We start from the raw sequence: 25,858 nt of genomic DNA on the forward strand, positions 1-25,858 counted from the left end.
GTACTTTTAAAGATTATTTTTCCACACATAAGACTATTTAAAATAAACTAGTGCTGGTAAATATGTTTTTTTTTTTATTTATTTATTTATTTTTTTTACAGTATATACAGTATATATACAGTATACACACTTTCCCTAATACATCTAAAATCCTGATAATACATCTAAAGTCTTGAAGAATCTGACATGCTATATGCTGCTGGTCTGCTGCATTCTTGATCTCAAAACAGCCCAAATTTAACATTAAAAAGGTTACAGATCTTTATAAAAAAATTAGAAACAGTATACACACACACACACACACACACACACACACACATATATATATATATATATATATATATATATATATATATATATATATATATATATATAATATTAAAAATTATGCATTTAAATTTGAAGTGTGATGGGATTTTCTGTGAAATGAAAATGCATAAATCATACATTTATGTTTTTTAGAGTGTATTAATATGTATAGAATCTGAGTCTCATAATTACTATCTAATGAGGTCCTGCAGAAAAGCCTAAATGTTTTTAGAGTCAATGTTTTCAAATAAAGTACACACCCAGCTGCAACAGATTATTATTAATCAGAATCTCAATACAAGTGACTTTTATGAACTAACGATGATAGCAATAGAATTAATTCAATTCATATCAATTCAACTTTAATTTATGGCATCTTCCATGCAAAAAAAAAAAAAAAAAAAGAAAAAAAAAAGAAGAGCATATCAGATAAGCTATGCACACTGTAAGTAGTATGCCAAAGAGAACAGTGCTCTCCTTCTGATTTTAGTCAGCACACAAGTCATAAAGGCATTCTTTAGTCTCTCTGTATCTGCTACTCGGAGAAAAAACAACTGCAGTTTAAATGTAACAACTGTGACCAGTCCAAATATATAACTCATTCAATATAAGCATCTCAGGATGCACCTCACGAAGTTGGTTGAGAGAATGCCAAGAGTATACAAAGCTGCAATCAAGGTAAAGAAACTAAGATATAAGATAGTTTTAATTTGTTTATATATATATATATATATATATATATATATATATATATATATATATATATATATATATATATATATATATATTCTGATACTTCCGTTTGAGTAATTTCATAGTTTAAATGACTACAATTATAAAATGTGGAAAATTATAAATTTAATAAAGAATGAGTAGGTGTGTCCAAACTTTTGACTAGTATTTTAATCTTCATCTTGATGTTGAAAAAAAAAATAATAATAATAATCATTATTATTATTCTGCACATTGTGTACGCCAGACGGCACTGTTGCTCCGCTCTCATTTAATGAAATTGTAAGCGGAAAAGCTTGAGCGAACGCAGCGGTATTTTGTCCTATCTGGTAGCCGTACCTGCTGAAAAACAGATTCAAACAATGGCGAATGTGAAGTGCAGCAGCGAAGGCCCCTCTAGAGAAGGAGGTGAAACTGTCAAAACTGTTCTATCTTACAATTATTTTACAATTCAAGGTCTTCGAGAATAGTTGTAACACGTACGTTTTTGAATGCATGGATAAAACGAAGTTGTAAAGTCGTAGAATTTGAGTTTTTGCGAGTTAGCCGCATTAGCAGGATGACGAGTTGTTTTTCCCCCCACAGGGTGTTAAACATAGATGCATAATATTTAACAATGTATATTAATAACACTAAATACGTTACACTGAATACGATCAGTCAGTTAAAAGGACAGTTCACCCAAAAATGAAAATTCTTTCATAATTGTACGTATTTTCTTCCATGAAGCACAAAAGAAGTAGGGATGGGCGATACCACTTATTTTCACTATCGCCGATATCGATACCTCTATTAAATTGATTTTTTTTTTTTTTTTTTTTTTTACGAATTCTTTGGAAAAAATTAGTAACTAAATATTACTTATATATATATATGTGTGTGTGTGTGTGTGTGTGTGTGTGTATATTATGTATGTATATCTACAGTAATGCCATGGTTAATTGTATCAACCTTGATTTCTGCCAAAAAAAAAAAAAAAAACATGGTTACTTACTACATTTGTGGTTACTACAGTCATGATTCCATGGTAAATTTTCATAAGGGTATCATTTATTAACGAGGATTACAGATTATCGATGTTTTAATAACTCTGACTTTAAACAAACCAGTAAAAAGTGTCACACAAGCCCATTATAATAAATGTCATGTCTAGATTTGTCATTACTTTGTGTGAATAACTCCAGATGCTGGGTTTTTTTTGTCATTACCTCAGGAAAACACTGCTCCCTCTTTGAATGAGCACTATGACTGAAAGGGTGAGCGCTGTCTGTGACTGCTAGTGTGTTTTAGCATTTCTGGCGCGTCAAGATGAGCGGAAGAAAAACTAATTAAGATGCCATGCAGCTATTCGCTAATATAATTCTTTTTTCCACTTCGAAGCTTATGAGATGCATTAATATTCATGTTATCTAAATAATAAGATCACTCATTTAAAAAAAAAAACTTCAGAATCAACTTTTTTATGTGAGGATCGATATTCTTGATACCACATCAGTATCGGAAGTATCGATACTTTAGTATCGATCCGCCCATCGCTAGAAAGATGTTAAGTATAACGTTGGGCATCTCCTTTTGAGTTCCACAGAAGAAAGTCATACCAGGTTGGAACAACATGAGGGTGAGTAAATGATGACAGATTTTTCATTTTTGGGTGAACTATCCCTTTAAGACTACTCAAAGTCACATTATTGGAGGAGCTTGCACACTGTTATATGCAAACCAGTTTGAATTCAGATTTTGGGCTCAACAGCGGCTCTCTGAGCAGGTCCTCCTGGCATCCCTCATCTTTCAGGTAACTGTAGCTCACCTTTGGTCTCCAAGGCAACATCGCTCACCTTGGTAAGTTGTTTCGCCTCCAGCAGGACCAGAAGAGAAGGGAAGCAGTGTGAAAACTAAGACTGTCTCTTCCAGCACGGCATCAGGGAACGGCCTGAGAAAGCGCCCTGCTGATGAGATCAGCCCAGAAGATGAGTCTAAAAGCAAGCCTGCGCCTCCTAAATTGCTTAAAACTGGGTTTAGTTTGACTGCCCAGGCAGCAAAGAAGCCCACCACCATCTCCATCAAGCTGGGAGCTAGTGTACGTATACGCAACATTGTACTCTGTCACAATGTAAGCTATTTTATTAGGAAAGATGCTGCGTACCTTAGAATAGATAGATAGATTCAAGACTTTTTTTTTTTTACTTGAATGTGACTGTTATACTGTATGTGGACTTGAGAATTTCTAACACTTAAAAGTATTGCATTCCTCCCCCTTCTCTTTTAGAAACCTAAAGAACCCACACCTGCCTTACCTACCAAGAAACCTGGACTTGCAGCTGTTTTCAATGAGGATGATGATGTGCGTGCCTTTCTTCAATGTGCAAATTGATATCTAGATATTGATGTCTGTATTTGTACTTGTGCAATAATTCATGCTGTGAACAGATTTGTCCACATTAAATTGATGTTGCTTGCATGTGTTAATCATATTGACAAAAGCATTGCATTACATGTTAAGATTTAATAATTCTGACAATATTTTACTTTTCAGAGTGAGCCTGAGGAAATGCCACCTGAGGCAAAGATGAGGATGAAGAATATTGGAAGGTTGGATTTAATTTTATATTTAATATTTATTGCACATGAATCTTAAAGGTATAGTGCACCCAAAACATGTACGCACCCTTGTGTCGTTCCGACACCTTATTATCTTTTCTTCATTGAAAGCAAAAACAGAAGTTACTTTGTTGCGATAGACGAGTCTCGGAAGGTTGGACGTCACTGGGCTGTCGCATGACATTGCGATGCAGCATATTTGAAAATATGCAAAATGTGCACTGTAAAATCAAATTAGTTGACCATAGATTTTTTTTAAGGCAATCAGTTTGCATGCTTTTTTATTTTATTTTTTTAAGTAAACATACTTATCTGGCTCAAGTAAACTGAACTTAATTTTTGAAGTAATGTTCACAAGAGGTAACACTTATCACCCTAATGGTGACTTCACACAACTATCAACCAGCTACAACAAAACAATCAGTCATAAGAATTAAAACCAGGGTTTGTACAAGGTGTTTGAAGTACTTGAATTTGGCTTTTTCAAACCCTTGAAAATAGCCATTTTCACCAAGAGGTGCTTAAAAAGTTGTTGAATTATAGAAAATCGTAAAATACGTTGCTTAAATCATTTAATAAATGAAATGTGTTTATTTTCGGAAAAACACGACGACAGACCACTGTTACGTTTGGCAGCGCTGTTCAGAAAGGGCCAATCACAATCAACTGTTTTTTTGTTGTTTTTTTTTCTCCCCAATTTGGAATACCCAACTCCCGATGCCTAGTGTGCTCGTGGTGGCGTAGGGACTCGCTTCAATCCAGGTGGCGGAGGACGAATCTCAGTTGCCTCCGCGTCTGAGACAGTCAATCCGCGCATCTTATCACGTGGCTTGTTGAGCGCGTTACGCGGAGACATAGCGCGTGTGGAGGCTTCATGCTGTTCTCCACGGCATCCACACACAACTCACCACGCACCCCACCGAGAGCAAACCACATTATGGCGACCACGAGGAGGTTACCCCATGTGACTACCCTCCCTAGAAACTGGGCCAATTTGGTTGCTTAGGAAGACTGACTGGAGTCACTCAGCACACCCTGGATTTGAACTTGCGACTCCAGGGGTGGTAGTCAGCATCAATACTCGCTGAGCTACCCAGGCAAACACAATCAATTGTTAATGGAGGATTAAAAAAAATATCTTATAGATACTGCTGTGGCGGATTTAACTATCCGTTTTAAGTACAAATTACTCTCCAGAGTGAAAAAATTATATGAGTTTTGTGAGCCATCTTGCCCTTGTTTAAAGAGAGCTTTGTGGCTCACAAAATAGGTTATTTCTGACATTTGGGTCAATATCAAAATATGTTGACAAACATGCCCCTTGACTTTTTTTAGTCATGAAAAAGCTTTCAAATAGTAAAATAATTAAAAGGTATCATTCTGTAACCTAACCTTTAATGATATGAAATGGCTTGACTCTGTTTTGCAAATTTTTTAGAAAATATATTTGAAATTGTCAATTGCCTGAAAAAGCCTTGCCTTCATCTGGTACACCACTTCTATGACATGTAAAGTTATTTATGTATTTATTTTGTACTTATTTTTAATACAAGCATTAGTGCAAGGCCGAACAAGTGTGCAAAAAAGCATAACAAAATTATTATTAATAATTTAAATCATTTAAAAAGAACGTTTGTCCCTTGATTTCGTGGCATTGGTGTTATCAATGCTATAACCTTTTATGTTTAAAAAAATTAAATACAAAAAGGTGGGGAAAATAATTTAAGGTCAAAGTTCATAGGCTGCTTAAATATGCATATAGTGATTTTACAAGCATGTTAAAAAGTTATAAATTCACATTTTAACTTCATTCGTGAAACAAAATGAAATCAAAAGATAGAACAACAGCCAAATTGTCCTTTATGAATAGAAATGAATGTCAGCATGTTACAAAATGTTTACCCTCAGCGCTTAAAGGCACAAACTGAACTGAACGGAAAATTTCAATATTTTGTAAGTTGGAAAGTCAAATTGATTTGAGAATGACCCATTTGCAATTCCGGTCAGTTCCTCACATAAATCTGTTGTGTGACTTTAGAAAAGATGGAACACAGCACATGAGTCTTATGGACTACTGTTTACGGACCCAGTTATTCACTTATTTGAAAGCGAAGTGCATTTTAAGGGAGCACACTACAATTGCACATCGATTTCGTCATGAATGAACCAAGAATTGTTACTGTGAGAATATGTAGTTAAAGATGCTCCTTGAGATATGTTTTACTTGTAATAAGTGTTGTTTTATTAAAACAAAATTAACTGAATTAATAAAATATTGGCATTTAAAATTAACAAATAAAGAATTGGTTTTAATGACATCTCGACCTCGAAAAATGTGCTTGAAAAGTCCTTGAATTTAACTTTGAAGCATCTGTGGAACCTGTAAAACTAGATATATTTTAAAATAGGAATTATTATTTTTCTATGCAAGTTCCCTTGTTTTAATCAAGCATACATAATTTATTCAAGCATAAGGGCTTTCCACAAGGGTATTCCACACAGTTCCACATTTTGTACTAGATAATTTTGAGTTAGTAGTACACGAAGCCAAAGATTAAAGAATGTATAAATTTTGGAGTTATGATTCCAAAATGTGACATTTCGAGTACTGTTTAATTAGGACCACTTAAATGTTTTTATAAATATAAATTTTAGGGTTTAGAGAGTAATGGTAACTTCATTAAAATGAGTAAGAATAGTACAAATTTAAGCTTAAGTAAACTAAACTATTTTTTGTTTTTACAATTTGAGATAACTATTTGTATTTACAATGTGAGGTTTTAGAGCTTGGTCAGTTCAGTAAACAAAGCTTTCCTTAGAGCTTGGTAGTATTTACATTTATTCATTTGGCAGACGCTTTTATCCAAAGCAACTACATAATCAAGCATACATAAATACATAACACAGTATAAATTCCCATATATATATTTCTTGTATGGAAAAGAGCAGCTTGGATATTCTACCTAACATCTCCCTTTGCAGTTCATTAGTATAAAAGAAAACTAGTAATGTGCTCTAATACATAACCGACACTTTCAACACTGAATGAGAAATAAGACTTTTTACAGCGCTGTTAACATCCACTTAACAAGTTGTCTTGATTTTCAGGGAGACTCCCACTTCAGCTGGACCCAATTCCTTCAACAAAGGAAAGCAGGGATTCTCAGACCATCAGAAACTTTGGGAGAGGAAGCTTAAAACACAGAATGATCAGTAGAATCTGACTGCTTAAAATAGCTTGTCTTTTGGCAATGAGATAATTGTCCTTTTGTTTTGTTTGATGAACATTGTACAAATGTATATATGTAATAAATGTTTATGCCCTAAAACATCTTTTTATTGTAGCTAACCACTCTTTAAAAAGCCTTCCTGTGTAAAGTGCAAACCACAAGAAAGAACATTTTGAATAATCTATATCACTGTACAATATTGTAGGAGTTCTTTTTGCCCTATCTGAAATTCCACCAAATGTGCCACACCAATCGTTATAATCATTTGGCTCTAGTGTTGTTATTCAGGGATGGAATGTATTGGTCTAGATGTTGAGGTTTGCATAAGTATCATTCATAACAAAGAAAGAAGACAGTGTAGTTCATAAATTCACTAATAAATGAGAGATTTGGTATCACTTTGTGGATCTGAGGAAGAGTTATTATAATTTTCTGTGTTGTAATCTGTTTGTTATTTGTCTGTTTTTAAAGGCAGAATTAACCTTAAAGAAAAAAGTGATTCTTGTAAACTAAAAATTTCAGATGGTCAAACCTCAATTGGTCAAAAAAGTCAATTGGATACTGTCCACTTATCATAGTCTAATCGATATCAGCATTATTGCTATAACTGGTTTTGGGCCGAAAAATATTATTATATGCTTTCATAGTGACATGGTTAATGCTAGGGTTCTGTTATATTCTGAAGTATTCATGCTTTTAAATGTATCAGTGATGTCACCTCCAATATATTCTCTCATTTCCCATTATAACCAATAAACAGCTTAATATCTCAAATACATTTGTAAAAAGTGTGATTAACAAAAAAAACTTACTAGCCATTTCAGCATCATTCCATAGATGAGAGGGTGGTGGCAACCAAAAGAATGATGGGTAAGGGTCTTTGGACTAGGTAGGTCACACTGAATTTGGTCTACTTGTAGTACATGGAAGGCATGAATCTGTCAGAGATGTGATGGTGTACAAATGGACAAAATTGGACAAGAAGTTTATCAGCACCTCTTGGACATTTAGTAACATATTGGACAATAGTAATCGCATTTATACTGAATAAAGTGAACTAAAGACCATCAGCTATAAGGTGCACTAAGTAATTTTTTCCTCGTTAAAAACATTTTACTCCAAAATAAATTAATTATCATTTTGAAATGTACAAAATCATGAACACTCACATGAGATTGAAGGGATAGTTCACCCTCATGCCATTCCAGATGTGTATGACTTACTTTCTTCTCCAGAACACAAAGATTTTTAAGAAGAATATCTCGGCACTGTAGGTCCATACAATGTAAGTGAATGGTGACCAGAACTACAAAAGCTCCAAAAAGGAGAAAAAGTCAGCATAAAAGTAATCAATAAAACTCCATTAGAAAGTGGTTTAATCCATGTCTTCTGAGGCTATCCAGTTGGTTTTGAGAGAGAACAGACCAAAATATAATTCCCTGTTCTCTGTACATCTTGCCATTGTAGTCTCTAGGCATGATCATGATTTCAAGCTCAATTACACTTCCTAGTGCTTGACGCATGGGCAGAGCGCTAGATGGCGCTATAGGAAGTCTAATCGAGCTTGAACTCACGATCGACAAGGAAACTGCTGTCAAGTACAGTAAAAAAGGAGTTATATTTTGGTCTGCTCTCACCCTAAACCAACTTGATCGCTTCAGAAGACATTGAGTAAACCACTAGAATCTTATGGATTACTTTTATGCTGACTTTATCTCCTTTTTTGATCTTTTGGAGATCTGATCTCCATTCACTTGCATTGTACGGACCTACAGAGCCGAGATATTCTTCTAAAAATCTCAGTTTGTGTTCTGCAGAAGAAAGAAAGTCATACACATCTGGGATGGCATGAGGGTGAATAAATGATGAGAGAATTTTCACTTTTGGGTGAACTAACCCTTTAAAACTCCAGTCATATCAGTAACCTTATAAAAGCTGTTTTATTCTACATGGAGAGGGTCCCTTCATGGGGGCTTACATGTTAAATGTACTTGCTTAATTTCAGTAACTGCCCTGTTATTGGACTCTTTCACTCATGGAATAAATTAATCATGGCTGACTATTTGCACACCGGTGCAAATAGTGGCCGATATTTTACAGTATATGGGCATCACTGCAGCATGTTAATTGTGTTTATTTACAGTCCCACAGACACAATACACCAACCCCTACACCTAAACCTTACCTTAACCTTCCTTTTCAAAAATTAACTGTAATTTTTCTACAGTAACTGTTCCGGCCAATATCTAAAGTTTGTGGGTTGCATTCAGAACTTGCTCTTCATCCTTTTGTTTCAGTTTTATTTTGATTTGGAAACATAATACAGTCAGACCATCGATTCAAAACTAATAAAACAAATAAATAGATTACCGCATTCTAGCATGTGGTGAGCGTGCAGTTGGTAAACTGTTTTCCCTTACCGGCCTCCACATGTATGACTTGACTTCCTTTATACCTTACAGGCACAATAACCTATTTGCACACCAAGGGTCGTACAACAACAGTATGCATGTCACTAGCACTACTGCTAAACAATAACAAAATAAAACAAAGAAAATATAATTTAAATTCATTCTAACTGATGATATAAATAATATAATATCTTTCAATGGCTCCAACAGTAACCATACTATGACTATGGTAAAATAACAGAAACCACCAAATTAAACATGGTTACTATTCTAACACCATATTACTGTAGTAACAGCATTGTTAACTGCATTAAAACCATAGTTTCCAAAAAAAAAAAACAAAAAAAAAAACAAAACAAATGTGGTCACCATAATATTACTACAGTAAAATAACCTTTATATTCATTTTTATTTATTATTATAAATAGTATTAAATAAAATATTAAGAGGGGAGACAGGAAACAGAAAAAGAGTGGGACAAAGATGGAATCAAACCTTGGTCTTACAATGGCGTTTGTTGTAAATGTATATATTTCCACTAGACTATTGGGGTGCAAATAGCTGCGCTGTGTGGAAGGTGCTATTTACACCTGTGTGCAAAATAGTCACTCCGAGAGAGAAAATGTACTAGGCAAAAGAGCATGCTTACACGTTTGCTACAATGCTTGATGGAAGGGAGAAACATCATGTTACTTCACTACCATTGTTTGATTGTGTTGCATTCAAACTATTGCAATAAGTGATATTAACTGAATTCTAAAAGGCAATCAGGACGCTCCGTGCTTGCATCAGACGTTTCTGGCGGTTCAATAATTTATCCCGCTTTTGGCCAATGTCATAGTCCTCTTTAAGCAGGTCATCTATAGCATTTTTCTCTTGCAGCAATTGCAGCATGTTTCTCTGCAGTTCCACAGCAGACTCCTGGAGCAGCAGGTAGAGGATCACCATTGGGATATGGTCAGCAAGACGCTTACTTGCAATCTGGTAAAAAGGATTAAGGTGAATCTCAGATCATGTCATTTGAGCTACCTTTGTAAGTGCTATATATACAGTATATATATATATATATATATATATATATATATATATATATATATATATATATATATATATATACAGGTGCATCTCAATAAATTAGAATGACATGCAAAAGTTCATTTATTTCAGTAATTCAACTCAAATTGTGAAACTCGTGTATTAAATAAATTCAATGCACACAGACTGAAGTAGTTTAAGTCTTTGGTTCTTATAATTGTGATGATTTTGGCTCACATTTAACAAAAACCCACCAATTCACCATCTCAAAAAATTAGAATACATCATAAGACCAATAAAAAAAACATTTTTAGTGAATTGTTGGCCTTCTGGAAAGTATGTTCATTTACTGTATATGTACTCAATACTTGGTAGGGGCTCCTTTTGCTTTAATTACTGCCTCAATTCGGCGTGGCATGGAGGTGATCAGTTTGTGGCACTGCTGAGGTGGTATGGAAGCCCAGGTTTCTTTGACAGTGGCCTTCAGCTCATCTGCATTTTTTTTGGTCTCTTGTTTCTCATTTTCCTCTTGACAATACCCCATAGATTCTCTATGGGGTTCAGGTCTGGAGAGTTTGCTGGCCAGTCAAGCACACCAACACCATGGTCATTTAACCAACTTTTGGTGCTTTTGGCAGTGTGGGCAGGTGCCAAATCCTGCTGGAAAATGAAATCAGCATCTTTAAAAAGCTGGTCAGCAGAAGGAAGCATGAAGTGCTCCAAATTTCTTGGTAAACGGGTGCAGTGACTTTGGTTTTCAAAAAACACAATGGACCAACACCAGCAGATGACATTGCACCCCAAATCATCACAGACTGTGGAAACTTAACACTGAACTTCAAGCAACTTGGGCTATGAGCTTCTCCACCCTTCCTCCAGACTCTAGGACCTTGGTTTCCAAATGAAATACAAAACTTGCTCTCATCTGAAAAGAGGACTTTGGACCACTAGGCAACAGTCCAGTTCTTCTTCTCCTTAGCCCAGGTAAGACGCCTCTGACGTTGTCTGTGGTTCAGGAGTGGCTTAACAAGAGGAATACGACAACTGTAGCCAAATTCCTTGACACGTCTGTGTGCTGGCTCTTGATGCCTTGACCCCAGCCTCAGTCCATTCCTTGTGAAGTTCACCCAAATTCTTGAATCGATTTTGCTTGACAATCCTCATAAGGCTGCGGTTCTCTCGGTTGGATGTGCATCTTTTTCTTCCACACTTTTTCCTTCCACTCAACTTTCTGTTAACATGCTTGGATACAGCACTCTGTGAACAGCCAGCTTCTTTGGCAATGAATGTTTGTGGCTTACCCTCCTTGTGAAGGGTGTCAATGATTGTCAACTGTCAGATCAGCAGTCTTCCCCATGATTGTGTAGCCTAGTGAACCAAACTGAGAGACCATTTTGAAGGCTCAGGAAATCTTTGCAGGTGTTTTGAGTTGATTAGCTGATTGGCATGTCACCATATTCTAATTTTTTGAGATAGTGAATTGGTGGGTTTTTGTTAAATGTGAGCCAAAATCATCACAATTAAAAGAACCAAAGACTTAAACTACTTCAGTCTGTGTGCACTGAATTGATTTAATACACGAGTTTCACAATTTGAGTTGGATTACTGAAATAAATGAACTTTTCCACGACATTCTAATTTATTGAGATGCACCTGTATATCTGATCAGCCACAACATTAAAATCACCCGACTAATATTGCGTAGGTCCCCTTCGTGCCGCCAAAACAGCACCAACCCGCTTTTCAAAATAGCATTCTGAGATGCTATTCTTCTCACCACAATTGTACAGAGCGGTTATCTGAGTTACCGTAGACTTTGTCAGTTTGAACCAGTCTGGCCATTCTCTGTTGACCTCTCTCATCAACAAGGCATTTCCGTCCACAGAACTGCCACTCACTGGATGTTTATTGTTTCTGGCAACATTCTGAGTAAATTCTAGGGATTGTTGTGTGTGAAAATCCCAGGAGATCAGCAGTTACAGAAATACTCAAACCAGCCCATCTGGCACCAACAATCATCCATGTGATTATCTAATCAGCCAATCGTGTGGCAGCAGTGCAGTGCATAAAATCATGAAGATACGGGTCAGGAGCTTCAGTTAATGTTCACATCAACCATCAGAATGGGGAAAAAATGTGATCTCAGTGATTTGGACTGTGGCATGATTGTTGGTGCCAGACGGACTGGTTTGAGTATTTCTATAACTGCTGATCTCCTGGGATTTTCATGCACAACAGTCTCTAGAATTTACTCCGAATGGTGCCAAAAACAAAAAACATCCAGTGAGCGGCAGTTCTGTGGGCGGAAAAGCCTTGTTGATGAGAGAGGTTAACAGAGAATGGCCAGACTGGTTCGAACTGACAAAGTCTACGGTAACTCAGATAACCGCTCTGTACAATTGTGGCGAGAAGAATGCTATTCTGAGATATGGTGTAATATATATATATACACACACACATACACACACTACCGGTCAAAAGTTTTGAAACACTTGACTGAAATGTTTCTCATGATCTTAAATATATTTTGATCTGAAGGCGTATGCTTAAATGTTTGAAATTAATTTTGTAGACAAAAATATAATTGTGCCACCATATTAATTTATTTCATTATAAAACTAAAATGTATTTAAAAAAAAAAAAAAAAAGTTTTTGAAATTGATGACTTGGACCAAATATTAAAGAAAAACATCCAATAAGTGCCCAACATAGATAGGAACTCCTTCAATACTGTTTAAAAAGCATCCAGGGGTGATACCTCAAGAAGTTGGTTGAGAAAATGTCAAGAGTACATGTCTGCAAATTCTAGGCAAAGGGTGACTACTTTAAATATGCTAAAATATAACACAGTTTCGATTTATTTTGGATTTTGTTTCGTCACAACATAATTCCCATTGTTCCATTTATGTTATTCCATAGTTTTTATGAATTTACTATTATTCTAAAATGTAAAACAAATAAAAAATAAATAAATAAATATATATATATATATATATATATATATAAAATAAAGAATGAGTAAGTGTTTCAAAACTTTTGACCGGTAGTGTATATACTGTATATTTATAATTTTTATGTGCTAGTTTTTTTTTTTTTTCCCTTAAGTGCATTCATTTTTACTTATATATTTAGACTTTTCTTAAAAGAGTGACTGGATGCTTTAAAACTGAATGCACTTCAGTTTTAGGAAGGACAAAAGCTGTTTATAAGCAACATTTAAGCACATAAAAGACTAATGAGATTAATTGCATTAACTTACAGACAGAAATAAGTAACAAGATATCCTTACACAATCACTTTTGATGTACAGTTTATTGCCCACCCATAAACCATATCTGTCATATCTGAATTCTTGGCTACTGGCCAGAATAGGCTACAATATGTACCAAATGTAATGCAGATATTGTAAACCTCGGACTGCAAGACTAACCATTTTTTCTAGTGAGAATGACTGGGCAAACTGCCTCATTGAGACTACTGGGCAATATATGAGAGCTGCCAGTATGCAAGAATAATTCTTGGTATCGTGAACAGAATAGCGAAGTATTGCCGATGGTCTGTACCAGTGAATATCGGCTCACCTCAAGCACTGCCTTTGAATACAATACAGACATATGAACTGATGTTCAGCCATGAAACTCTACATTGTGCAAGCTGATAGGTTCTTTGAATTTGTTATCTCTTAGCCAATTGGCTCACTCAAATGTGATGTGTTAAGCCAGTCGGCTCGCATGGTGTGAGCTGATAGGTCCTTTGACATATAATCAGTAGGCCAATCAACTTGAGTACTCTCTCTTTGTCTAACATTTAAATGACTCCGTTTTGCAGATAAGCCGGTTTCACTGCAGTGCGCTGTGAGAGTTTTTTTCTCTGAAACCATCATCCTCCCCAGGTTCACCTGTGTAGATCTGCTCCATGGGGATTGTATGTATGTCTAACTGTGCAGCAGCAGCATGTCTTGTAATTGTCAAATTGTGCAGCAGCAACATGTCCACATTCTTACGCAGTATGTCTGTGTATGTTTTAGCAGTAGCAAGTCTTCGTACTTTCTAGTCTGCCAAGACCAAATCCTTTCAATATGTCATACCCATATTAATATGCTAAATCATTTTGAGAGTTGTCATAACTGAACTCTAGTGAGCACACTTACAGAGTAGTAGGACTCAAGGTGCAGCCTCATCTCACGCAGGGTGGCATGATTGCCTGTGCTCTTTGCCACAGTAGCACAACGAAGTGGTGTCATTTCTTCTCCTTCTTCCAGTTTTCCCTTTGCATCTTGTAGGCTCTGGCTGTATGTGTCATCTTGACTATAAACAATGAGCTCCATCCTGAATTGGGTCCTCAGCATGGACTCTGCAAGTGATTCTTTTTCTTGCTTGATGTCCTCAATCTTAGCCTGACAAATTGTGTAAGATTTGTAAGATAGATATGCAAACTGTATTTCTGTATTGCCATAAACATTTGTGTAAACACAAAAAACCTACCTTTGCTATTTTGAGAAGATTGGGGAATCCAATGAAACTACACTGGGCCAGCTGGATAAACTTCTTTCTAACCATATCTATGTGAACACAAACACAGCTTTCACCTACAAGCTTGATTATCTTGTGAAACTGGTTTGCCAGATTAATAACGGATTTGCCACCTTTTATTCAAAGCAATTTACAATACACTAATAACATGGTCAATTGATCTGGATTTCCTTGTTCATGGTACAATGGCTTTCTTGAGAATTCTATCCATCTGTTCCAATACCTAGCGAGCTACCTCCAGAGGCAGCATTAAGGCATCATAGGACCCCTCTGCCGACACGCAGACTATTCCAAAAGGTAGGTACCATAATTAAGCTGCATAATAAACATTATTTTGGCTTACCTTTGAATACAACTGGTGAAAAATAAATCGAAGATAGCAGATAAACCAGAGACATTGCGATTATAAATATGCTTGTAATCCATTCAACATTGACAAGTTAATAAAAACATTTTAAATGATAGAAAACTGACTATTTTGCCCTATATGTGTGCTATTTATATTTATGCTCATTATAAAATCGCTTCGTTCATCTCGCATCACCGGTATTAAAATCAATTGTAATTTCCGTGTGCTGCGCACGACGAGTGCTATTTGAATGGTGCGTGGAGTTGCTGCCAATGTAGAGCTTTCCATACCGGTCTCTTGAGGCTCCATTTCAATTAAGATACTGACATAGAAGACAGCTGCCTTTATGTAAGCAGCGAGGCAGCTCACAAGGTTTTGGAACAGACTCTATGTTTCCACTTTTGAGGCAACATTTTGGGGAACGCGCTATCATTTTTCAGCATGACAATAGCCCCAACCACAAAGTGAGGTCAATGTTAATGCAATATATATATCCCCATGATTTTTGAACTTCATGTTCAATGCGCAGATGTCCACATACTGTTTACAATGTTGCTGACTTACAATACATTGCTAAAATCAGACTAGACTACATGTATGCATATAGAAGAATCAGAAATTTGAATGTATACTGTATATATATATATATATATATATATATATATATATATATATATATATATATATATATACTGTATATAAAAAAACACTCACCTGATATGGTCTTCAGTGTCTTTAATGCAGGTTCCTCCAACTGCTTTATCTGTTCCCTGACAAGACCCTCAAACGTCTTGTAATTGATGAAGCCTGGAAGCTCTCTGCCCCGATACTTGGCTTCATAGTTATCAACTTCTCTCTGAAGCTTCATGTTGACTGTGAATAATTTTAGAATACTGTCAGAACATTTGCTATGGTGATTGTAAGTAAGCTAATACATCCTCAATTAAGCATTTGAGTTGTGGAAGTTTTATTACTGTCTCCTGAACTGATTTTAACTTACATCATGAATAATCAGATATACAGTAACAGCAAAAACAACACTTCAAGCAGGTTGGTTGAAATTTTTGTTCAAAGCAAATCTCCATATGAAACAAGCACATTACTGCCCAGTGTGTGCACATGTACTGTTTATACACACTTGTACAGTTCATTCAGTGAAATTGTGGTAACAGTACTCTTATTCAAGTGATTATTTTACTCCATTTCTCACATATGCTTGACTCACAGAGATCTCCTGAATGATCCAAGATGCACTTCCATTTCGCAAATTCTTTGCGGAGTTCTGGAAAAATCAGTAGATCTGATGCAGTTTTAAGCACCTCCCCAGTGGTCAGGTTGAAAGTTTCCTGAGCGAAAGCTGTAACTTTCTGAATTCAACAATCCAGACAACAAGAGAGAGATTTATTCTCATAAAATCAATTCTTTTTTTTTTTTCTTTTTTTTTTTTTTTTTATGAGACTGCATATTTATGAGGCTTTTTTTTTCTTTTTTATCAGCTATGGCATTGTTTACCATTGTGGAAGATTTAAGTAATCTTTATTTTTAAACTCTTTACTTAAATTCAAACTTAAGCACTTTTAGCACAAGTTTTATAGCTGTGTCTGTTGCTGGTAAGCAACTACTAGTCTGTTAGTGAGTGTGCAAGGAGAACGCTCTAGATCTTGTTTAATCTAGAATGTTCTGTGCATTATTCTGATTCTGATTTAAGTTGGATGACTGGCACATGTGTAGACTTCATGGCTGTACTCACATCAATCAGAAAGCTAAGTCTCTCTGTAGGGTCTGTTCGTGGTCCAGTGCCATATGCCTCCAGATCCTTCTGCGTCTCTTCAAGCTTTGCCTCGATTTGCTCCTCTAACCGAGGCAGGGATTTCTACATAACATATTATCCATAGGAAAATTAGATATGTTTATTATGTGTCAAATAATCTTGCCAGTTTCTTTTACTATAAATTATTTCACCTGAATGTGATGAACCAACTCAATGGTTAGTTTCTCAGCCAACTTGGGAATAGTAGCAAAGCCTTCTTCATAGAGTGTGCTGAGGGAAATAATGGATAAGCTTTTTGACAGCTAGTTAAAAATACTATCAGCAATATCTGTAGAGTAAAATTGCAGCTCAAATCACAAAAAAAAGTTTGATGTTATAGCACTCTTTCAGTTGGCTGTTGATGGACGACTATTATAAATGTGCAGACTGTGCGCCTGTAGTTTGAAAGTTCTGCTGCTGAAATCAGTTTGTGCTTACACAGCCAAAGCTGGAAGTGTTGTTGAACGTATAGGAACGTGTGAGCTCCAGTTTCCGGGTGAAATGTCTACAGAGTGTCGCCAAAAAGTGAGTAAATATTTATATTTAAATTACGTAATACAGCCAACTGGAATTCATATTTCATTAAACATATGGCCTTACAAAAACCCAACCATAAACCTTTCTGAGAGCAGAGTAAAAAAAAAAAATCTTAGAGGGAAAATGCAATTTCTGAATCATGCTTATAATTGATAATGTCAACATGATTATTCCTGGTTTCCACTGAAGTAGAACCCATGGGTATTCTACATGGGTTCTACTACACTAAATGCTAAGAATGCAGAGAATGGACATGTTCTTATGAAGACCAATCTTGCCAAGCTCCCTTGGAAGAACGAACTCGGAAGGACAGGAGGACATAGAGCACATCTATTGCGAGCTTTGAGATGTGCTGCGATCTTCCTGTTGCGTAATTGACCGTCCCAGCACATTTGTAGCCTTTCGCGAGCTTACAGCGAAAAACTCTTGAGGGAAAACACAATGATAAACGTCCTTTGTCTGCCACCATAGAGCCGCTATGACTTCTGGGACATTAAAGGGGTTCTTGCCCACAAGCATCCTCGATATTCGGACTGATCAAGGACACATCTGGGTAATTTTATGCATTCTCTGTACTTGCATTCTTCAGAACTGGAATTGAAATTCGGCAATAGATGATGACATCGAACAAGTCCACGAGAACTTAAGAACACATTAGAACGCAGTTTAAGAAACAGCCCATGACACTTTTGAACTGATGCAAAGATGTCGGATGGGAGATACCACCTGTCAGTAATTCGGCAGGTATGTCAATTTCCTGTGTGATTATGTTGAAATGTGACCATGTACCCACCTGAAATGAGGATGGTCTTTGAAGAAGGCCTTCTCTGTCTCTGTGGCCTCATTGAGAGTGACCTGATCCATGATCTCTTTCTGTCCCCTGCACCTGACAATCATGTAGCCTTTAGTAAGGGGAATGATGTCATTGTGCACAATGTCTACCACAGTCCCTTCAGTGCCCTTATCCACCAGGTCCGGCTTTGTTAGGATGCCTATATAAGACATACAATACAATCAGAACAGAAAACTTATGATTTTACTAATCCATTTTGAAGGTTTGGAAGGTTGCATGTATGCAGTGAGTACTGCACAAGAGTACTGCGCACCTAAAGTCCTCTCGCCATCAGGATCCTCTTCCTGAGCCATTCTTAATGCTTCTGTGGTCGCAATGTCAACATTACATGGCACAACAACAAGGTTGATCGTTTCTTGCTTGGTAACAAACTTCCTGATCAATCTCTTAATCTGGAATGAATGCATCTGATTACTGTGCCCGTGTCTTTAAGCAAACCATGTATCATGTTGAGTCTATATGTTTGTTCAATCAACAGCAGATGGGTGGCATATTTGGAAAGCTGTTTAAAAACAGTGGTTATTTTTGCAATTCTATTTGGTGGCGTTAGTGATGCAGAAATGACACACTTCAGCTCTAAGCATTGTACATGTTAACTTAAGACTAGTGTGATAAATCACTTACTAACCTTGTGCATCCAATTTTCTCAACTCCTGTCATGACCATTTTTGGATACCATGTAAATACTGTGGTGCATGAATATGATACAGTACATGTATCAAAGTACAATGGTATTTATATATATATATATATATATATATATTCATCTTATCACTACCTTGATACTGTCTTGGTACTGTTTTCTAAAGGAAGTTCAGAGAATATATTACCTGCTCTCCAATATTCTCAGGTTGACCCTTGACTGCAACTCGTGCGATACCAGGGAGATCAATAAGTGTGAGGTCAGGAACATTTGCAGAGGTGATCTGTAGACTGATGAGTTCTTCACTTATACCAACCCCTTCACCAGCCATCTCATCTTGGGCTACAAGTGTAATTAGACTTATCTGTAAGTTTACAAAGCTTATTTGTACATATTTTCTGTCAATGGATTGCATTCATTTGAGAGATCTCATGAAAAATGCATTCTAAGCTTTTTCTACCTTTACGAATCTTTTTCTCAACATCTGCTGGGTCATTAATGTCTTCCACATAGTCCTGGTAGCTGATTTTCCCATGCCATCCTTCTTCCTCCTTAGTTCTTATCATCTTGAGCACAAGAGGGCATCGTGTAACAATTCCTGTACAAAACGTGTTTAAAAAATAAATAAATCAGAAAAAATGTCTTTTTGCCATTCACTATTCAGTGGTTTCATTTAGGCCTAAGTTATTTATCAGTTAGACATTACCATGTTTTGTGGAGATGCTACCATGGTAATACAGTACCATGGCATTCATTGAAATACCTTGGAGTATTTTGTCAATATATTGGTATTTGACTATGGTATTCTTTTAGTACTATGGTATTCGCCTTATGCGCCAGAGAAACTAGCGTGCAGCCATCTTAAAAATGTTGTCTTCGAACTTCCGTTCTAGCGGTTCTATATAGATATCTATCGTGTTGATGTCAAAGTGTAATCAGCTAGTGAAGTGGATTTACCGGTTATAGAGTTGCCAAAAGTTATCATGGGGGGTGGGGGGGTTGTTAAAACAACAGTACTTCATTCATAAATACACAAGGTCCTGCCTTCATGCTGTGGACGTAATGATATTGTTCTGTGTTCATGAGAGTCCAAGAGACAACACAAAGTCATTAAAAAATATCTCTGTAGACACCTCTAGCTGGCCTTCTTTTCGTGTCATTCACCCATTTGTGTTATAGTTAAGGTGAGCAGATTTTTTGGGTGTTAAACCAGGACGGGGAAAGGGGTGTCACTATATTCATACTTACACACATACACATACAATGCCATAGATTTGGTTTGAAAATTGAGGTGGACCAAATGTGGTTGGTTTGGTTTGGGAGGGCGGAGGGGTTGTAATGTTTCATTACTACACATTACACAACGCATAATAACAGTTAAAATTAATGCACAGATAAATAAAAAAGTGTATTCAATGTAGGGAGTCCTTGGTGCGTGTTTTTGACAGTAAGACTACCGTAACATTTCTTCTAAAAATGTAGGGTGAGAAATACAAATTTTAATAATTTTAAAAAGTACAATTGTAATTTTCTTTAATGTTATGATTATGTGTAATAATACAAGCTGTCACTGTTGGAAGGCTGTGTCTCATTTGGAAGGCTGCGTCATCCTGAGGTCACATTTGTCGGCCGCATACTTCATCGAGGTTGTCTCGTTTTAGAAAAGTGAGTAGGACACTTCGAATGCAGCCTTCTTTCGCGGGAATTCGGAGGATGCATAAGGTGTATCCTTCTTGGGCACTCACAACCCACAATTCTTTGCTTCAACGGAAATGTCTAAAATAAAAAATGACGCCAATTTGCCCGTAAATATGACGTTCAAACGCAAGTAATGTTAATTCCCAAGTTGAAGTACCCCAGTAGATGGGTGCAGAGTGTATGATATGTATTATTATATTAATATATAATGAAAATAAAGTATTAGACTAAAAGCACAACTGTAAAATCTGTTTTCTTTTCTCTTTACATCATTATAACTCTCCTAAAATGTACCTCATACATTCCCTTCTAAAGGGACTTTGTTACCTTCTCACTCGAAGTGCTCGCGCTTGTTAAAGAGTGGCGTGCTGTCATAGCAACCATGTTACGTTCCGTTTCCGTTTGTCCTACGAAGGCCGTCTCGTTTAAATGAGATTTGTTTAAAGGAGGACGCTCGGTATACTGCAGCCTTCAAAGGACGCGTCCTACCTAGCACGCAGCCTTCCAAATGAGACACAGCCATGTCAACTGCACATTTTAACACAAATTATTAACAAGTTGAAACCTAAAAAAATAAAGCAGAATTATACGTATAACAATTAAACACTTGTATAATGAAAAAAGTGCAGTGTGTCATAGCTGTCCTAATGTTATCTTCCAGGTCCAATTTACTTCCTTGGGTGTCTGAAAAACGAACATTTACAGTGACAGAAAAAACACCTCACGAGCATCTTCACGTAGTAAAGGGATGCTGTAGTCTAACGCCATCAATTCTTGGTGAAAAATACTTTCTGTGCTCCCACACGTAATCCATTTTAATCGACTCTTCTTAGTAGCTTCAATACAAACAGGAAGTTAGATGACAAAATTCGGAAGAGCGTAGCGCGGAAAAGCAGCTGGGCTGAAGAAGGTGATATCAATGTACTGGTGTGTTACCATCTGATGCCATGATACCACCACAGCACATTTTTTAAAGGGAGTATTTAATTAGTTTAAGTTTATGGGTGTTTCTTCAGCTATTGGTAGTTTATTTATTTATTTATTTACTTATTTCATTTTATTTATTTATTTTTTGATAAATGAAGACCACATTGTCTTGGAAACGTTTAACAGTGCATTCATAATTGATTTAGCTACTTTTTAAATGCCTTTATGTATAGATTCTACTCTTGTACCCTTGTCCCAGATCCAGATTTTACAACTTAAACTTCTAAAATTAATAATGAAAATGCATGGCATTTTTAAACTATGATATTCTAAATTTAGAGTGAACAAAATAAACATAAACCAGAAGTCTGCAGAGCCAAAAGTGCGCCCTTAGTTGAAAAGGCACTCTTATAGTATATTATACACTCAAAAAATTGCTGGGTTAAAAAAATAACCCAACCTTAACCCCACCACTGGGTAACAATGGACAGAACACATGCTGGGTTGGTTTGACCCAAGTGCTGGGTTTTACCATTTAACCCAGAATGATGGTTTGTTCATTTTACCCAACCTAGTGAGTAAAATTAACTCTAATGCTGGGTTAAAATTACACACACCCTGCGTTATTTCATTTTACCCAACCCAGTGAGTAAAATTAACTCTAATGCTGGGTTAAAAATTACACATACCCTGGGTTATTTCATTTTACCCCACCCAGTGAGTAAAATTAACTCTAATGCTGGGTTACAATTACACACACCCTTGGTTATTTCATTTTACCCAACCCAGTGAGTAAAATTAACTCTAATGCTGGGTTAAAATTACACACACCCTTGGTTATTTCATTTTACCCAACCCAGTGAGTAAAATTAACTCTAATGCTGGGTTAAAATTACACACACCCTGGGTTATTTCATTTTACCCAACCCAGTGAGTAAAATTAACTCTAATGCTGGGTTAAAATTACACACACCCTGGGTTATTTCATTTTACCCAACCCAGTGAGTAAAATTAACTCTAATGCTGGGTTAAAATTACACACACCCTTGGTTATTTCATTTTACCCAACCCAGTGAGTAAAATTAACTCTAATGCTGGGTTAAAATTACACACACCCTGGGTTATTTCATTTTACCCAACCCAGTGAGTAAAATTAACTCTAATGCTGGGTTAAAATTACACACACCCTGGGTTATTTCATTTTACCCAACCCAGTGAGTAAAATTAACTCTAATGCTGGGTTAAAATTACACATGCCCTGGGTTATTTCATTTTACCCAACCCAGTGAGTAAAATTAACTCTAATGCTGGGTTAAAATTACACACACCCTGGGTTATTTCATTTTACCTAACCCAGTGAGTACAATTAACTCTAATGCTGGGTTAAAATGCCTTGTGTTGCGTTCGTTAATTGAGCTGGAAAATGAATAAACCAGCAGCAGGGTCAAAGTAACCCAACCAGCTGTTCAGCTGTGAATGAACCCCTTACAACCCCTTTGACCCAGCAGGAGCAACCCAACAGTGTGTTTACAGAAATGATTCCTGATGGCAAGGCAGAATTACTTACCACTACCCCTGGGCAACGCGACTCCTGACAGTGCCTCCAGAACAGAACTTTTTCCTGAGCTTTGGTCCCCAATCACGGCGATGGCAGGCAGTGCCAAATCCTTTTCGACTCCCAAAGAACGTAATTTGTCGATCGTATCAATGCAAGGGCGGATTTTTTCCTCATATTGCTGACTAAACGTGTAACTCATCCTCTTGATACAACGGCAAAGTGTCCACCTCACTTAAATATTTCGGTTTTATTGGTGCTATCGATTCGTATCTCGATTAGTAAAATATTCTATGTGTAAAACACTCAATTGCTATCAGAGAGATGCTGCCAAGCGCAGTGCGTTTACTGGAATACTGAATAAATCTAGAGAGAGCATTATAAGTTTCATTTCCTGAACTTGGCTATGGTTTCGTTTCTTCCCTGATGCACAGCTTCATTGTTCAACAAATGATTAGAATAATAGTTAGCCTAAGCCTATAAATTGTTGTAAGTACATAGTAGGCTATACTGACATGTTGCCCTCATAATCTTTATTTACATTGTAAAAAAAAAAAAAAAAAAAATAAAAAAAAAACGGGGCGCAAAAAAGAATAGAATAGGGTTGTTGTTATTTGTCCTTTGTTTGACCTTTCCAGATCCCACATTGTAACAGCCCTATATGTTTTGTTTGACATTATATGTATCTCTTTAGCTATTGCCACTTTATAAGCGCCTTCACTCAATATCACTCAAAAATAGACTTTGATGTGGTTTCTACCTGTCAATCATTTTGGGCGTTTTCAAAGTGTAGTTCAAGCGGATCATTCAGGTTTAATGCCATATTGAGATTTGTAAAAGTCGTCAGTTAAGGGCACTATTTTGTTACTGCTGTTTCTGACAACCCTGAAAAGACGCACTGCTGCTCGGTGACGTAGATCAGTGGTTCTCAACCAGGGGGTCGGGACCCACTAGGGGGCCTCAGCACACTTCCAAGATCTCTTAAAATTATTTAAAATACGATAGATTATTATAATTTTTATATCATTATTATAATTCAACTTACTGAAAATGCTAAAAAAAATAATAATAATAAAAAATAAAGAAAAACTCCCTTCAACAGCTTGTTTTTATGAAGAATATACTGTCCTATATATATCTGGTTCACAAGTTTTAATCTTATAATTGATATATCTTATAATATAAATATCTAATAGCCTGCATGGGGGGCCTTCGAATATTTTATCCGACAATGGGGGACCTTGGAGTCAAAAATGTGAGAACCACTGACGTAGCTTATACTTTGGAGGGCGGGGTTCTGTAAAGAGGGGGCGTGTCTAATTCAACGGCTCAGTCAGATATTCAGCCCCGCCCCTTTTCAGCGACCCGTGTTTTTGTCTCTTAACCTCCGGTTTGCATTGAATCTACTGAGAAGAGTCGATCAAAATGGATTATGTGTGGGAGCACAGAAAGTGTTTTTCATCAAGAGTTGATGGTGTGAATCTACAACACCCATCTACTACATGAAAATGTTAGTTAGGTGTTTTTCTGTCACTTTAAATGTTCGTTTTTCCGACACCCTCGGAGGTCAATTGGACTCGGCAGATCACTTTCGGACAGCTATGAAACACGGCACTTTTTCATGATACAAGCATTAAATTGTTATACCTGTAATTCTGCTTTATTTTTAGATTTCAACTTAATAATCTGTGTTAAAATATGTAGTTGACATGAAAATTAATACAGTGATAGCTTGTATTATTTAAAATGCAAATATTCCTTTAAGGCGGGCATCATCCTCTATATACATTTGAAGTCAGAAGTTTACATACACTTAGGTTGAAGTAATTAAAACTCATGTTTAAACCATTCCACAGATTTAATTTTAGCAAATTATAGTTTTGGCAAGTCATTTAGGACATCTACTTTGTGCATGACACAAGTCATTTTTCCAACAGAAAGACTGTTTCACTTTTAATTGACTATATCATTTCCAGTGGGTCAGAAGTTTACATACACTAAGTTAACTGTGCCTTTAAACAGCTTGGAAAATTCCAGAAAATAATGTCAAGCCTTTAGACAATTAGCCAATTATCTTCTGATATGAGGTGTACTGAATTGGAGGTGTACCTGTGGATGTGTTTTAAGGCCTACGTTCAAACTCAGTGCCTCTTTGCTTGACATCATGGGAAAATCAAAAGAAATCAGCCAAGACCTCAGAAAAAAAAAATTGTGGACCTCCACAAGTCTGGTTCATCCCTGGGAGCAACTTCCAGACGCCTGACGGTACCACGTTCATCTGTACAAACAATAGTATGCAAGTATAAACACCATGGGACCACGCAGCCATCATACCGCTCAGGAAGGAGACGCATTCTGTCTCCTAGAGATGAACGTAGTTTGGTGCGAAAAGTGCAAATCAATCCCAGAACAACAGCAAAGGACCTTGTGAAGATGCTGGAGGAAACAGGAAAAAAGTATCTATATCCACAATAAAACGAGTCCTATATCATCATAACCTGAAAGGCTGCTCAGCAAGGAAGAAGACCATAAAAAAGTCAGACTACAGTTTGCAAGTGCACATGGGGACAAAGATCTTAGTTTTTGGAGAAATGTCCTCTGGTCTAATGTAACAAAAATGTAACTGTTTGGCCATAATG

General features: G+C 36.5%; 2 protein-coding genes across 3 annotated transcripts; one reads left to right on the plus strand and one right to left on the minus strand.

The window, feature by feature from the left end:
- Positions 1-1,325: 1,325 nt before the first annotated feature.
- Positions 1,326-7,267, plus strand: pcnp (PEST proteolytic signal containing nuclear protein). Of its 2 annotated transcripts, none has more exons than XM_051703666.1 (5): positions 1,326-1,449; positions 2,904-3,118; positions 3,308-3,382; positions 3,575-3,630; positions 6,748-7,267. In XM_051703666.1, the coding sequence occupies exons 1-5, from the start codon at positions 1,404-1,406 to the stop codon at positions 6,854-6,856; spliced, it is 501 nt and encodes a 166-aa protein (XP_051559626.1). In that variant the 5' UTR covers positions 1,326-1,403; the 3' UTR covers positions 6,857-7,267. The 2 variants fall into 2 exon arrangements, with proteins under 2 accessions (XP_051559626.1, XP_051559625.1); XM_051703665.1 differs by having other exon boundaries at positions 1,390-1,449; positions 2,901-3,118.
- Positions 7,268-8,683: 1,416 nt separating this feature from the next.
- LOC127444349 (interferon-induced GTP-binding protein MxA-like) lies at positions 8,684-23,611 on the minus strand. The gene is made up of 12 exons (XM_051703655.1): positions 23,232-23,611; positions 19,500-19,637; positions 19,227-19,381; positions 18,650-18,788; positions 18,337-18,535; positions 17,159-17,237; positions 16,947-17,069; positions 16,422-16,563; positions 15,911-16,069; positions 14,800-14,876; positions 14,466-14,711; positions 8,684-10,261 (listed from the first exon to the last, which is right to left on the minus strand). The coding sequence occupies exons 1-12, from the start codon at positions 23,419-23,421 to the stop codon at positions 10,037-10,039; spliced, it is 1,872 nt and encodes a 623-aa protein (XP_051559615.1). The 5' UTR covers positions 23,422-23,611; the 3' UTR covers positions 8,684-10,036.
- Between the last annotated feature and the right edge of the window lie 2,247 nt (positions 23,612-25,858).

Source organism: Myxocyprinus asiaticus, chromosome 7, assembly GCF_019703515.2.
Source record: "Myxocyprinus asiaticus isolate MX2 ecotype Aquarium Trade chromosome 7, UBuf_Myxa_2, whole genome shotgun sequence".
Lineage (NCBI taxonomy): Eukaryota > Metazoa > Chordata > Actinopteri > Cypriniformes > Catostomidae > Myxocyprinus > Myxocyprinus asiaticus.

Coding starts and splice junctions, on each gene's coding strand:
- pcnp (XM_051703665.1), top strand. CDS start 1,404: ATGGCGAATGTGAAGTGCAGCAGCGAAGGCCCCTCTAGAGAAGGAG. Junction 3,383..3,574: donor TTTTCAATGAGGATGATGAT/GTGCGTGCCTTT, acceptor TTTACTTTTCAG/AGTGAGCCTGAGGAAATGCC. Junction 3,631..6,747: donor AGGATGAAGAATATTGGAAG/GTTGGATTTAAT, acceptor CTTGATTTTCAG/GGAGACTCCCACTTCAGCTG.
- LOC127444349 (XM_051703655.1), bottom strand. CDS start 23,421: ATGAGTTACACGTTTAGTCAGCAATATGAGGAAAAAATCCGCCCTTGC. Junction 16,070..16,421: donor GGATCATTCAGGAGATCTCT/GTGAGTCAAGCA, acceptor AATTATTCACAG/TCAACATGAAGCTTCAGAGA. Junction 10,262..14,465: donor ACCTTGAGTCCTACTACTCT/GTAAGTGTGCTC, acceptor CCTTTTTACCAG/ATTGCAAGTAAGCGTCTTGC.